The sequence below is a fragment of the Triticum dicoccoides genome, chromosome 7A (genome assembly GCF_002162155.2).
Source record: "Triticum dicoccoides isolate Atlit2015 ecotype Zavitan chromosome 7A, WEW_v2.0, whole genome shotgun sequence".
Classification (NCBI taxonomy): Eukaryota; Viridiplantae; Streptophyta; class Magnoliopsida; order Poales; family Poaceae; genus Triticum; species Triticum dicoccoides.
Window position 1 is genome coordinate 588341061 of NC_041392.1, and position 15256 is coordinate 588356316.

Here is a 15256-nt window from a genome sequence, read left to right on the forward strand (position 1 = left end):
TTATCGCATTTTTGGCTCGGCCGACTACTATGAGCATTCCATGTGTTAATTTCAGAAATATTGTGCTTTAATGATGCATTTATGAAGCACCTCCTTATCCTATCAACTAACATTTAAAAGTTTCTGGATTGGCACGCTGCATCTTAATTGTCTTGAGTCTCTTGGCTGATCCTCCACTATAAATCTATCCACCCTTATTGCTTTCAACTCACCAAAACAAAGCAACTCTCCTTTGCCGCTTTATCCCTTTGTTGGAAATGGCTCGCAAGAAGGTGGCCCTCCGGTACATCCTCGATAAAAATTCCAGATGCAGTACTTCAAAGAAGCGGCGTGAGGGCCTACGGAAGAAGGCGGAGGAGTTGGCCATCATGTGCAATGCCAAGGCATGTGTGCTAGTATATGGCGAGGGCGAGGCGGTACCACAAGTGTTCCCGTCCCCCGCTGAGGCGGTGCCTGTCCTGGACCGGTATATGAATATGCCGGAGGGCAACTTCAAGAAGACGGTGAATCATGCAAGCTTTCTCAATCAACATTTTGGCAAGCTCCAGGCCAAGGGCCACAAGCTCCAAGACGTCTGTGAAGACAATGAGACCAGAATCCTCCTGCACAAGGTCATGCTCAGAAGCAACCTCTCGAGCCTTGATGGCCTCAACATCGAGGATCTCACCAATGTTGGCCGAAAGCTAGAGGTGATCCTCCAGAGCATGGGGGAAAGCATCACAAAAATTAGCGGCCAACCACCTGTCTTCCAGTCCCAGGAGCCATACGTCACCAACACCATGGACATGGGGTCTCCAGCAATGTATCACGCACCACCACCAGCTCCATACGTCACCAACTACATGCATGTGGAGTCTCCGTCGACTTATCAGGCACCACCAGCTCCATACATCACTGACAACATGGACATGGGGTCTTCGATGATGTATCCGACAGCGTCACCAGCTCCCTATGTCACTAGTGGCATGGACATGGGGCCTTCCACAATGTTTAAGGCTCTGCCGCAGCAACAAGAGGATGCACTTGACATGATGAGGTATGGAGGAGACCTCAACGCCCTGGTCTATAGTGGCTACAATTCTAGTGGTCGTAATGACACCGGCACAAGCACTGTCTTCCCTAGCGGTGATATTGACCCGAAGAGGTCGTTTGAGGTGGTGTTCGGTTGGCAGTTCGGTGGCGCTGATCCTGAAGCGTCTTCTTCAAGTCCTTTCCTCCCAATGTAAGCAAGGAGGGGATACATGTAATCCCATTAATAATAAGAGACATGTAATATTGGTTGTGCTCTTTGAGCACAAGCATATTTCATTTAGTCATTGCAATCGTTATTATGGATCTCTTCGACGGTTTGTTTGTTTGATCTCCGTGATTTAGCCGGTTCCAACTTCTATGTTGCACCTACTCTTTGCGTAAACATGCATGCTTTTTCCGGCATACCTTTTTTATCATAGTTTTTGTTGACCCTTGATGTCGCATCAAGTGATACAACCATGAAGAGTTCACTCCTGGTTTCTGCATAGCTAGATGCGCACAACCTATAGAAATCTACCACAGTTCTAGGAAAGTGAAAACACATGACATTGTTTGACACGAAAATAAGAAAAACTTCAAGAAATGGAGGACCGATCCGATGACTACACCTTCATCCATGTTAGGTAAAGAACTCCTTAAAAATCCCCTCTTCTATTATGACATGACTAAGCGGAGCTATATCAAAAACACGTAGGTATTGGACGCTAAGTGGGGGGAATTCCCAACCACGAGTCCTCCCAAAACCTAACACGTGCGTAATCCTTGACAGTGATAGTTTCGGACTAGAGAATAAGTCGTCTTCGCTTCACAAAAAGAACCAAAAAGTGGGAGTCCTCAGGTTTCCTCTAGACCTAGGACAGAATCTTCGAGCCCATCTATATAGTACTAAATATATCATGACATACCTCATCCTTGGTAAGAAGCTTGAATAACTATTTATGGATAATACATATTTGGGGATTTTTCTCCATGCCAATCTCGAAGGCCTAATACCTTTGAAAATGAAATTAATGAGCTCCTTCGAAATGTTCCAATATATTATAACAAATATTCCTATTTACTAAATGACACTTTAGCGCATTACTGAAGCAATCCTGAGGCATTCGGAGACCACTGGAAAGGCGTATCCGAGAAGAAATGCTAAAGGGGCAATGGAAAATGAGGTTCTCAATGGTATCTTCAACAACATTTCATGGTATGTAAGCATAGTTGTTAGTGACATTAAATTTTCTCTGCTTTTGCGTATTTAGCGTATTAAGCCTATCATAAAGAAGCAACCATAGAAATACTTTTAACTCCATTTTGACACTTCAAAGAAATACATCACGTAAATAATCATATTAGAAAGCACAGAGTTGGTAATGAGATGTCCTCCTCCATAGGGAAATGCACCCCTTTCGAATTATTGAGACACTTTATATTCGTTCCTCTATGTGTTTCCACTCCTACTGGGCTCTCACAGGTAGACACATTTCTATTATATGCAACAAATTCCTATTTGTACTTGACCTTTAAAATTTTACATTTGACACTTTCTCTTCTTATGGTATATAAGTAAATGGATGTGCAAAAGAGGCTAGAAGAGAGGTAGAATTGCTTCAATGTTCAAGGACTAGCACGATGATAATAGGATGGCAAATGGAGTGATACGATACCCACGATAATGGGATAAGGTGAATGAGTACAAAAGCCATACAAGATATGAGTCATGGCTAGAGCTATAGATAACAAGGAGACAAGGTGTATATACTTTGAGTTTACCAAGTGGTTCTATGTTTTCAGTTTGCCTAAATGATAAGAAGATATGTGTTTTTAGGTGGCATCCAATTCTAAACATGTAATCCTTCCATGTTTTCCAAAATGCAAATGGGCATGCCTAAAGCATGGAGAAGGTAAGTGTGGTGGTTCACATGTTTTTTTTGGGGGGGGGGGGGTCATGACAATAATGAGAGTGGATAAATGAAGTTACAGTGTCATTCAGAATGATTTCAAAATTCAAGTCAAGTGGCAATTTAAGGACATACATCAAGGCTAGATTTATGTGACAGAAACAGAAGAAAAGTATGATTTTTTAATGTTGATTCACTGCTAGAGGCAAGGGAATAGAAAAAAAATCGAGCATAGCAATTGCACTCCATAAGTGTCGTTCAATTTCTAGAATGATGTATCGGTAATGTGGTACATGTTACTGAAAGTGCAACTATCCCTAGGTGGTTTTGGTAATTCATAACAACATATAGCTCATTGAGCTAATGCTATTCCAAGATGACTATTTCAGGAAAGCTCAATGATTGGCATGGCATGGATGTGAAAGTGGAACCCTCAAAAGATTGGCTCAAGCTCAAAAGCTCAAGACTCTTCATTTTATATTTTAGTGATCCAAGATCATATTGAGTCTTTAGGAAAAGCCAATACTATCAAGGAGGGATGAGGTGTTGCTTAATGAGCCTCTTGCTTCATGTGCTTAGTGATATGCTCCAAAACCCTCAACTACTTTCCCATATCCACATATGACCTAAACCCTAAGCCAAACTCGGTCCTACCGATTCTTTCTATCCGGCGCCACCGAGTTTCACTTGTCATAAGCCACTGCCAAACCCTAGCAATTCGGTTCTACCGATAGGGATCTCGGTCTCACCGAGATGGGATTGCAAATTCTCTGTTTCTCTTTCGTAAATTTTCGGTCTCACCGAAAGAGCGAATCGGTCCCACCGAGATTGCAGTGTAAACTCTTTGTTTCCTTTTTGTAACTTTTCGGTCTCACCGAAATAGAAAATCGGTCCCACCGAGTTTACCTGACCAACTCTTTGGTTAGCTTATTACCAAACTCGGTCTCACCGAGTTTGTGTAATCGGTCTCACCGAGATTACGTTATGCCCAAACCCTAACCATATCGGTCCTACCGAGTTGCATGTCAGTCCCACCGAAAATCTCTAACGGTCACTAGGTTTACCTTTTCGGTCCAACCGAGTTTGTTGATTCGGTCCCACCGAGATTGGAAAACTGTGTGTAACGGTTGGATTTTGTGTGGAGGCTATATATACCCCTCCACCTCCTCTTCATTCGTGGAGAGAGCCATCAGAACACATACACAATTCCAACTCATATGTTCTGAGAGAGAACCACCTACTCATGTGTTGAGACCAAGATATTCCATTCCTACCATATGAATCTTGATCTCTAGCCTTCCCCAAGTTGCTTTCCACTCAAATCTTCTTTCCACAAAATCCAAATCCTATGAGAGAGAGTTGAGTGTTGGGGATACTATCATTTGAAGCACAAGAGCAAGGAGTTCATCATCAACACACCATTTGTTACTTCTTGGAGAGTGGTGTCTCCTAGATTGGCTAGGTGTCACTTGGGAGCCTCCGACAAGATTGTGGAGTTGAACCAAGGAGTTTGTAAGGGCAAGGAGATCGCCTACTTCATGAAGATCTGCCGCTAGTGAGGCAAGTCCTTCATGGGCGATGGCCATGGTGGGATAGACAAGGTTGCTTCTTCGTGGACCCTTTGTGGGTGGTTGCTTCTTCGTGGACCCTTCGTGGGTGGAGCCCTCTGTGGACTCGCGCAACCATTACCCTTCGTGGGTGGAGCCCTCCGTGGACTCGCGGGACTGTTACCCTTCATGGGTTGAAGTCTCCATCAACATGGATGTAGGATAGCACAACCTATCCGAACCACGGGAAAAACATCCGTGTCTCCAATTGCGTTTGAATTCTCCAAACCCTTCCCTTTACATTCTTGCAAGTTGCATGCTTTACTTTCCGCTGCCAATATACTCTTTGCATGCTTGCTTGAATTGTGTGATGATTGCTTGACTTGTCCTACAATAGCTAAAATCTGCCAAGAACTAAAATTGGGAAAAGGTTAAGTTTTTATTTGGTCAAGTAGTCTAATCACCCCCCCTCTAGACATACTTCGATCCTACAAGTGGTATCAGAGCTTTGGTCTCCATTTGCTTTGATCTCCATAGCTTTTGGTGGTCATAGCCTTGGTTTCACAACCTAGGAGAGTATGGCGTCTAGCGAGGGAAATTATCACCGTAGAGGTCCTTAATTTGATGGTACTAATTTTGCTAGTTGGAAGCATAAAATGAAAATGCATATTCTTGGACATAACCCCGCCGTTTGGGCTATTGTGTGTGTTGGTTTGCAAGGTGACTTCTTTGATGGGAAAGAACCAAACCGTGAAGCTACCGCGAATGAGTTGAAGATGTTGCAATACAATGCTCAAGCTTGTGATATTCTCTTCAACGGATTGTGCCCCGAAGAATTCTACAAAATCAGCCGTCTTGAGAATGCAAAGGAAATTTGGGACACTTTGATTGATATGCACAAAGGTACCGACTCCGTCAAGGAATCCAAGTTGGATGTGCTTCAAAGTCAACTTGACAAGTTCAAAATGAAGGATGGTGAAGGTGTCGCTGAAATGTACTCTAGGCTTGCTCTCATCACAAATGAGATTGCCGGCTTAGGAAGTGAAGAGATGACCGATAGATTCATCATCAAGAAGATTCTAAGAGCCTTGGATGGAAAATATGATACCGTGTGCACATTGATCCAAATGATGCCCAATTACAAAGATCTCAAGCCAACGGAGGTGATTGGAAGAATTGTTGCTCATGAGATGTCACTTAATGATAAAGAGGAACTTCACAACAAATCAAGTGGTGCCTACAAAGCCTCATGTGAAGCCCCTACATCATCAAGTGAGAAACAAAACTTCAATGAAGAATTGAGCTTAATGGTGAAGAACTTCAACAAGTTCTACAAGAGTAGAAGGAAAGATAGAAGCTTCAAGTCAAGGTCCTACAATGACAAAAGATCTTCTAGTCGAGAGCGAAACTGCTACAGTTGTGGAAGACCCGGACACTATTCCAATGAGTGTACGGCTCCCTACAAGAGAAGAGAAGATTCTCCAAAAGGAAGAAGCAAAGAATCACCACCATGAGAGAGAAGGAGTAGAGATGATCGTTATGAACGAAGATACTCACGGAGAAGCAAGGATTCGGAAAGGAAGGAAAAATCATCAAGGAGCTACACAAAACAAAGACATCAAGCTCATGTTGGTGAATGGGTATCCGGCTCCGACTCCAATGGCCACTCCGAGAGAAGTTATCAATCCGACTCCGAAGATACTCAAGATGAAGGTGTTGCCGGTCTAGCACTTGTGTCAACCAACTCCTACGACATATTTGACTCACCAAATGAAGGAATTGGAAGATGCTTCATGGCCAAAGGTCCTAAGGTAACACACCCCGAGTATGTTGATTTCAATAGTGATGAAGATGACTTGTTAGGTGATGATTTTCTTGTTGACAACTCTAGTGATGAATACTATGATGAAACGTCAATTAATCATGCTAATCAAGATAAAACGAATGACTATGATAAGGAGAAGATTGAGGCTCTAACTAAAGAACTAAACACTCTTAAGTTAGCTCATGAAACTATCTTCGAAGATCATCGAGAACTTTTAAGAGCTCATGAGAAATTACGCTTTGAAAAGCTCAATCTTGAGCAAGAGCATGAGTTCTTAAAAGAAATCAATGATGATCTCCGCAAGAAAAGTTCTTCTTACATTGCCAAGCATTTACTCTTATCCACTTACATGCCTCAACTCAAATCTAGTAACAAGAACAAGAAAGATTCTTCCTCTAGCAGTAACAATGATCATGCTAAATCCAATATTGTTGCTTCTAGTAGTTCTCTTGATTCCACTAATGATTCTCTTAGCCAAGTTACACTTGAGCAAGAAAATAGTTTATTGAAGGGAATTATAGAGAAAGGAGTGTACAAAAGCCTTGCCGGGAGTAAGCAATTCAAGGAAATTGTGCGCAAGCAAGGAATGCACCGGAAGAATCAAGGTGTTGGTTTTGAACGGAAGTTCAATGCCAATGGAGTTGAGTGGGAAGAAGATCAATACCCCAAGACAAAGTTTGTCCCTCAACAAGAGAAGTATGATGCTACTTTCAAGGGTACACAAGCTCAAGATGATCTTCCACCACAATACTACAAGCAAAAAGGCAAGGACAAGCTTCAAGAGGAAATTGATGCATTTGAAGAAGCTCCAAAGACCTTAGTCAAGTGGATTCCCAAGACTACTTCAAGTTCCACTTCATCAAGTACGACTACAACTCCAAGGATTCCCATCAAGATGGTGTGGATCCAAAAGAATAAGAACTAGAGAGTTCTCGAGGGTGACTCCGCCAACATACTTCACTCTTATCATTTTGGCAAGAACAAGTGCAATCAACTTCCACATCTTGCACTAGTTCAAGGAGTCACAAACCCTCTTGTTGGTAAGACAAGGGACAAGGTAACCTAAAAGTTTTCATGGACATCATCTTGTGTGTGCATCACTCTATGTCTATGGATATCCTTGTTTGTTCCTTGTGGGACTAACCCATGTAGGTATTGAAAGTGCAATTCACTCAAATGGATAGCTCCAAGTGATCTACATCAACATTGAGCATCCACATCTTCAACATCTACATGAAGTCATCATCGACAAAACCCGAGGTTAGTTCATCCCTCTAAGGGGGGATATCACATCTAGGGGGAGCTTTACTCTAAGACTTGAGCTAAAGCAACTCTAAAGATGTGAACACAACAATGCTTTATGTAAAAGTGGTAACCCCACTTGAGCTTAAACGATGAGTATGACCTATGATCAAGTGTTCTCACTTGACTCCTAAGTCAATATACTCATATATAGATGACCTTGTCATCGCAAATTGCTTGATAGATGCTAGAATTGGTTGTGCATGCCTTGTCACATATTTCATTTTCCATCTTATTGTGTGAGCATGCTAGTTGCATATTTTACTCATTCGAGGACATCCACTTGTTGTTTTGATTGTTTGGTTTTATTTCCTTTTGCCAAGTGGATGGACAAGAATGCCTAAGAACCTCCTGTAGCTATCTATGCTTTTCTCGTCTCAAACTCTATTCATGCTACATCACAAAATTTGATCAAGTCAGATTCGAACCACCCTGTGTGAGGAGCGCTCGGAGTCCCCGATTCGTCATAGACTTAAACTTCCAAAACCTCTTTATGATTCTTGGTCTGACCGATACCATACTTTCGGTCCTACCGAGATCATTAAGTTGATCTAGGTTTTCGATCTCGGTGCATCCGATTTGAACCATTCGGTCACACCGAGTTGCAACAACTGTATACAGTTTTGCATCTCGGTGCCACCGAGTTGTTCCACTCGGTCACACTGACAGGGTCGGGCTATATATAGTCACGGGAAAAAATTTGGAAATTTCTCCGAACCCCTTCGCCCACGCGATAGCCTGCTCTGCCAACTTGGTCTCCGGATCGTCTCCTTGCCTCCAGCCACCTCCAGTCGCTAGTCTCCGTCGCCGTCAACGGAAATTCAACCCCGCCGTTGCTGCCGTAGCGAGTCTCCGCCGAACTAGGGTATGGACTCGATCTTTGTGCTATTCCCAAATCCGATTCTTAGCACATTGTGATCATCATGATTCTTCCCACGTTTGTTAAACTTCTATCCAGTCAATGAACTCGTAGATTAGGTTTAATTCGAAAATTTTAGGGTTAGGTTTCCGCCGAAACCATCTCGGACCCACCGAGTTGAAAAACTCGGTCCCACCGATTTGGCTTATGCCATTGCACAAGTGAGAATCGGTCTGACCGAGAATTACTTATCGGTGTGACCGATTTTGGAACTCTGTGAAACCCTAGCAGTCTCGGTGCCACCGAACTGTGACTCGGTCTGACCGAGTTCACTAGTTTAGGTGCCAAAACTGCTTCGGTATCACCGAGTTTAGAAATCGGTAGATCCGAGATGCTTTCAGTGGGAAACTAAAACTAAGTTTTTGAATTATTCTTTTGCAAAAATCTCTGCATTTTGTGATGCTTATCCACTCTATCTCATCTATAACCTATTCACAGGGTCAGCCGTCAGAGTTTGCATCATGTCAGACCAAAGTGATAGCCAGAACTTGTCAGAGCAGCAAGTGCAGATGAGTGAGGGCACTAGTCCCTCAAGTTCCTCAGATGATGGCAGCAGGAGCACCCCTAGCAATCTGCCTAAAGCTGCCACAAGACAGAGAAAGAAGAGAACCCCAGACTCAGAAGATGAGGATTATGTGGTAGAAGAGGAAGCAACTTCCAAGAGAGTTGAAGCTAGCATAGGGCATAAAACCAGGGATGAAGATCAAAAGGCCAGCAGGCAGGCAGCCTATGTCAAAGGCCAGAGCTTCAACTGAGAAGCCCACTCCCATTGAGCCAGTTGCTGCTGAAGGCAAGAAGAGGAAAGAAAGGGTGAAGAAAAATGTAGCCAGAGTGCTTGGCAAGGCTTCCATCATGGAAGACGAGGAGGAAGAAGAAGAGGTAGCTGCACCAGCACCTAAGGCACCCAAGCTGATGGGTGATGCCATAAGAACAGGGGTAGCTGCTTCCAAGGCCAAGCCAGCTCCAAAGCCAAAGCCAAAGAGGAACACAAGAAGCATTCCAGCTACTGAGAAGAACAAGGCCCCAGTGCCTGAAGCTGCAGAAGAAGAAGAAGAGAATGTTCTTAGAAAGCTCAAGCCCAAGATCCCAGACCACAACGATGCTCATCCTGTGGCTGAGGATATGAAACTCAGGAGAGATTCAGGGCTCCGGAAGTGGAGAGAAGCAGACCCGTATGCTTCAAGGATAAGGACTGCAGTTGACTACAGGTTTCACACCAAGGAGCAGCAAGACTTTTATGAGACAGTGCTGCTAGACAAGAAGCCAATTGTCTGTGATATGAGATGGGTTGATTGGCAATACATCAAGGACAACGAAGAGTAATACCCTGGAGTGCAGGACAGCTTTAAGGCATGTGGAGTAGAGGACTTTGTTGGGCAGAAGCTCACAAAGTGGAACAAGGAACTCATCATGCAGTTCTACTCCACAGCCCATTTCTATCCAGATGGCAGGATTGTATGGATGTCAGAGGGTACGAGGTACCAGTCTACAGTTGCTGAATGGGCTCAGCTGATTAATGCCCCAGAAGAGCATGACGATGACTTGGACATTTATGCCAAGAAGAAGATTGACCACAACTCAATGTCAAACATGTACAAGGAGATTCCAAATGAAGCACTTGATACGTTCAAGTTTGTCTCAGTACACTATCTTCTGTCAGGGCTGCCAACCATCAACTGGATTCTTAGGCACACCCTATTGCCCAAGTCTGGAGATCACAAGATGATCAGGGGCCACGCGATCAACTTGCTTCATATCTTTGACGTGCCACAGAAATTCAAAGTCATGAGCCTTATGATTGAAACAATCAAGAGGACAGCAGCAGACCAGAAGAGGAGCTATGGACATGCCCCACAGATTCAGGAGCTCATCAACTCTAAGATGGGCACGGGCATATACTTATTGGACAAGGAACACATGCCCATCCGTCCAGACTTTGAAGATAATCAAGTGGTCATGACTGAGAATGAGCCATCATCTGCCCAAGCACAAGCCAAGAAGGAGAAGGCGAGGAAGGAGAAAGCTGCCAAGATTCCTACTCAAGAGGAGGCATCTGAATATTTCCTAAAAACCAAACAAGAGCAGCTTGGTTACTTGATTGCATCCACCCTGCGGATTGAGCAAGGACTAGCCACCCTAACTCAGAACCAGGCAAGCTTAGAGAGGATCATGGAACAAAAGTTCTATGACTTGGATGTCAAAGTGACAGAGATTCAGACTGCAGTGGAGCAGCTCCAGGATGACATGCAGGAGAGGAGAGGCAAGACTACAACTGATGCCTTTGCCAGAGTGCCACGAGGTCCGAGGTCGTCTGCAGTGCCAGTTGCTGACCCCAGAGCCACCACGTCTGCACCAGCTACAGCCTCAGTTCCACCAGCTCCAGCGTCCACTTCAGCCTCGACTCCGACCACGTCTACAGAAGGCTTCGTCCTTGGAGTGCTCTGGACTCCACCACCACCTGAAGATCAAGCCTGAGTGTCGACTTAGCACTATGCATTTTCTAGGAACTTTTTGGTAACTTGTTGCCAAAGGGGGAGAAAATGTATAGATCATAGGCTTCGAGAGAGAGTGTTGCTTTTATTCTCTCTTGTTTTATTTGGTGGTTTTTTGAACTTTGTTTGCTTTTGTGTGAGATACTATGTCATTGATCGTGAGACATTGATGATCATGTGTTTGATCATAAGCTACACTTAATGTTTGCTTAATATTATCATCTTATCTATCTTATGTGATCATTCACTATTCTTGGTGATGAGTGCATGTATTTCATTCTTATCATTTTAAGCGCTCCACCAAGATGTATGTGACATGGAAGAGTAACCCATGACTCTAACTCTTTGTGCATTTGCAGTCCAAAGCAAATTTTAAATATGCACAAATTTAGGGGGAGCTCTTACTTGTCACATACTTCTCAAAGCGACGATATATTTCATGCTTATTATCATTTGTCGAAGCTTTGATCTATATGTTGTCATCAATTACTAAAAAGGGGGAGATTGAAAGTGCAACTATCCCTAGGTGGTTTTGGTAATTCATAACAACATATAGCTCATTGAGCTAATGCTATTCCAAGAAGACTATTTTAGGAAAGCTCAATGATTGGCATGGCATGGATGTGAAAGTGGAACCCTCAAAAGATTGGCTCAAGCTCAAAAGCTCAAGACTCTTCATTTTATATTTTAGTGATCCAAGATCACATTGAGTCTTTAGGAAAAGCCAATACTATCAAGGAGGGATGAGGTGTTGCTTAATGAGCCTCTTGCTTCATGTGCTTAGTGATATGCTCCAAAACCCTCAACTACTTTCCCATATCCACATATGACCTAAACCCTAAGCCAAACTCGGTCCTACCGATTCTTTCTATCCGGCGCCACCGAGTTTCACTTGTCATAAGCCACTGCCAAACCCTAGCAATTCGGTTCTACCGATAGGGATCTCGGTCTCACCGAGATGGGATTGCAAACTCTCTATTTCCCTTTCGTAACTTTTCGGTCTCAGCGAAAGAGCGAATCGGTCCCACCGAGATTGCAGTGTAAACTCTTTGTTTCCTTTTTGTAACTTTTCGGTCTCACCGAAAGAGCAAATCGGTCCCACCGAGTTTACCTGACCAACTCTCTGGTTAGCTTATTACCAAACTCGGTCTCACCGAGTTTGTGTAATCGGTCTCACCGAGATTACGTTATGCCCAAACCCTAACCATATCGGTCCTACCGAGTTGCATGTCAGTCCCACCAAAAATCTCTAACGGTCACTAGGTTTACCTTTTTGGTCCGACCGAGTTTGTTGATTCGGTCCCACCGAGATTGGAAAACTATGTGTAACGGTTGGATTTTGTGTGGAGGCTATATATACCCCTCCACCTCCTCTTCATTCATGGAGAGAGCCATCAGAACACATACACAATTCCAACTCATATGTTCTGAGAGAGAACCACCTACTCATGTGTTGAAACAAAGATATTCCATTCCTACCATATGAATCTTGATCTCTAGCCTTCCCCAAGTTGCTTTCCACTCAAATCTTCTTTCCACAAAATCCAAATCCTATGAGAGAGAGTTGAGTGTTGGGGAGACTATCATTTGAAGCACAAGAGCAAGGAGTTCATCATTAACACACCATTTGTTACTTCTTGGAGAGTGGTGTCTCCTAGATTGGCTAGGTGTCACTTGGGAGCCTCTGACAAGATTGTGGAGTTGAACCAAGGAGTTTGTAAGGGCAAGGAGATCGCCTACTTCGTGAAGATCTACCGCTAGTGAGGCAAGTCCTTCGTGGGTGATGGCCATGGTGGGATAGACAAGGTTGCTTCTTCGTGGACCCTTCGTGGGTGGTTGCTTCTTCGTGGACCCTTCGTGGGTGGAGCCCTCCGTGGACTCGCGCAACCATTACCCTTCGTGGGTGGAGCCCTCCGTGGACTCGCGACACCGTTACCTTTCATGGGTTGAAGTCTCCATCAACGTGGATGTAGGATAGCACCACCTATCCGAACCACGGGAAAAACATCCGTGTCTCCAATTGCATTTGAATTCTCCAAACCCTTCCCTATATATTCTTGCAAGTTGCATGCTTTACTTTACGCTGCCAATATACTCTTTGCATGCTTGCTTGAATTGTGTGATGATTGCTTGACTTGTCCTACAATAGCTAAAATCTGCCAAGAACTAAAATTGGGAAAAGGTTAAGTTTTTATTTGGTCAAGTAGTCTAATCACCCCCCCTCTAGACATACTTTCGATCCTACAGTTATGTATAACTGGCCTTTATTTAATGTTTAACACGCTACATTCCATGTCTGAATATTGAAACGGCAAGAACATGATGAGGGGAGCGGGGCATGTTTCATATGTTAACGAGCGTTACAATATTGAGAGGAATTACTGTGCGAAGATCTAGGTAACTAATAAATAAATGATATGCAATAACATGTTAGCGGTAAGGGGACAAGTCAATACATCTAGTCAATCTGACCTACAGCCGGATGGACGAAAAATCGGATGGCAGATGAAAGTATGTGCTTCTTTTGTAAAATATGATTATGGATCAAACCAAGAATATCACCTCCCTTTATTATTATGTATAGATAGTATTGATCTTGTAAATTGATAGTTATGCTTGGATGATAGGTATTTATCTTGTGAAATGCTAGTTGTGCTTCGACGATAGTGGTACTCATCTTGTAGTTTGCTACTGGTATTATTGATTGTGTGCATCCTAGCTATGCAAATACTGGGTGTGTGCTCATTGTACTTGTATCCCCTTGATGCTTCATTTTGAGCCAATAAAATCCACCTTTGTCAAAAAATGCTAGTGGTATTGATCTTGGATATTCATAATTGATAGGTGCTACTTCTTGAGCTTCAGTTGTTTTTTCCCTTGAAGAGGAAAGGGTGATGCAGCAAAGTAGAGATAAGTATTTCCCTCAATTAGAGAACCAAGGTATCAATCCAGTAGGAGACAACACACAAATCACCTAATACCTACACAAACAATCGAACACTTGCACCCAACGCGATAAAGGGGTTGTTAATCCCTTCACGGTCACTTGCAAAAGTGAGATCTGACAGAGATAGATAAAACTAAACAAAAGATAAAGTAAATATTTTTAGGTTTTTTGGTTTATAGATCGGAAAGTAAAAGATTGAAAAATAGTAGATCGGAAACTTATATGATGGAAAATAGACCCCGGGGGCATAGGTTTCACTAGAGGGTTCTCTCAAGATAGCAAATAATACGGTGGGTGAACAAACTACTGTCGAGCAATTGATAGAAAAGTGCAAAGTTATGATGATATCTAAGGCAATGATTATGAAATATAGGCATCACGTCTGTGTCAAGTAGACCGAATCCTGCCTGCATCTACTACTATTACTCCACACATCGACCGACTCCTGCGTGCATCTAGAGTATTGCTACCTCTTGAGCATGCGTTGGTTTTCATTTGAAAACTTCACAACACAAAACTGAATAGAAAATCTCGTGAGCTCCGTTAGTATAAGAAAATAAACCACCACTTTAAGGTACTATAATTAACTCATTATTTATTTATATTGGTGTTAAACCTACTGTGTTCGAACTTCTCTATGGTTCATACCCCCGATACTAGCCATAGATGCATCAAAATAAGCAACCAACACGCGAAAAACAAAATCTGTCAAAAGCAGAACAGACTGTAGCAATCTGGATGTTTCGAATACTTCTATAACTCCAAAAATTCTGAAAAATTAGGATGACCAGGAAAATTTGTATACTAATCTACTGCAGTTGGAATTGGTATTTGATGACCCACAAGTATAGGGGATCTATTGTAATCCTTTCGATAAGTAAGAGTGTCGAACCCAACGAGGAGCAGAAGGAAATGATAAGTGGTTTCGAGCAAGATATTCTCTGCAAGTACTAAAATAAGTGGTAACATATAGTTTTGTCATAGGATAATTTGTAACGAGCAACAAGTAACAAAAGTAAATAAAATGCAGCAAGGTGGCCCAATCCTTTTTGGAGCAAAGGACAAGCCTGGACAAACTCTTATATAAACAAAAGCGCTCCAGAGGACACATGGGAATATCGTCAAGCTAGTTTTCATCACGCTCATATGATTCGCGTTCGGTACTTTGATAATTTGGTATGTGGGTGGACCGGTCCTAGGGTACTATGCTTACTTGGACAAGCATCCAACTTATGATTAACCTCTATTGCAAGCATCCGCAACTACAACAAAAGTATTAAGGTAAACCTAACCATAACATGAA

General features: G+C 42.9%; 1 protein-coding gene across 1 annotated transcript; it reads left to right on the forward strand.

Moving 5' to 3' along the window:
* Positions 1-245: 245 nt before the first annotated feature.
* Positions 246-1247, forward strand: LOC119328439 (MADS-box transcription factor ANR1-like). The gene has a single exon (XM_037601425.1). It carries the CDS (start codon positions 258-260, stop codon positions 1224-1226), a length of 969 nt encoding a protein of 322 aa, XP_037457322.1. The 5' UTR covers positions 246-257; the 3' UTR covers positions 1227-1247.
* The last annotated feature ends 14009 nt before the right edge of the window (positions 1248-15256 follow it).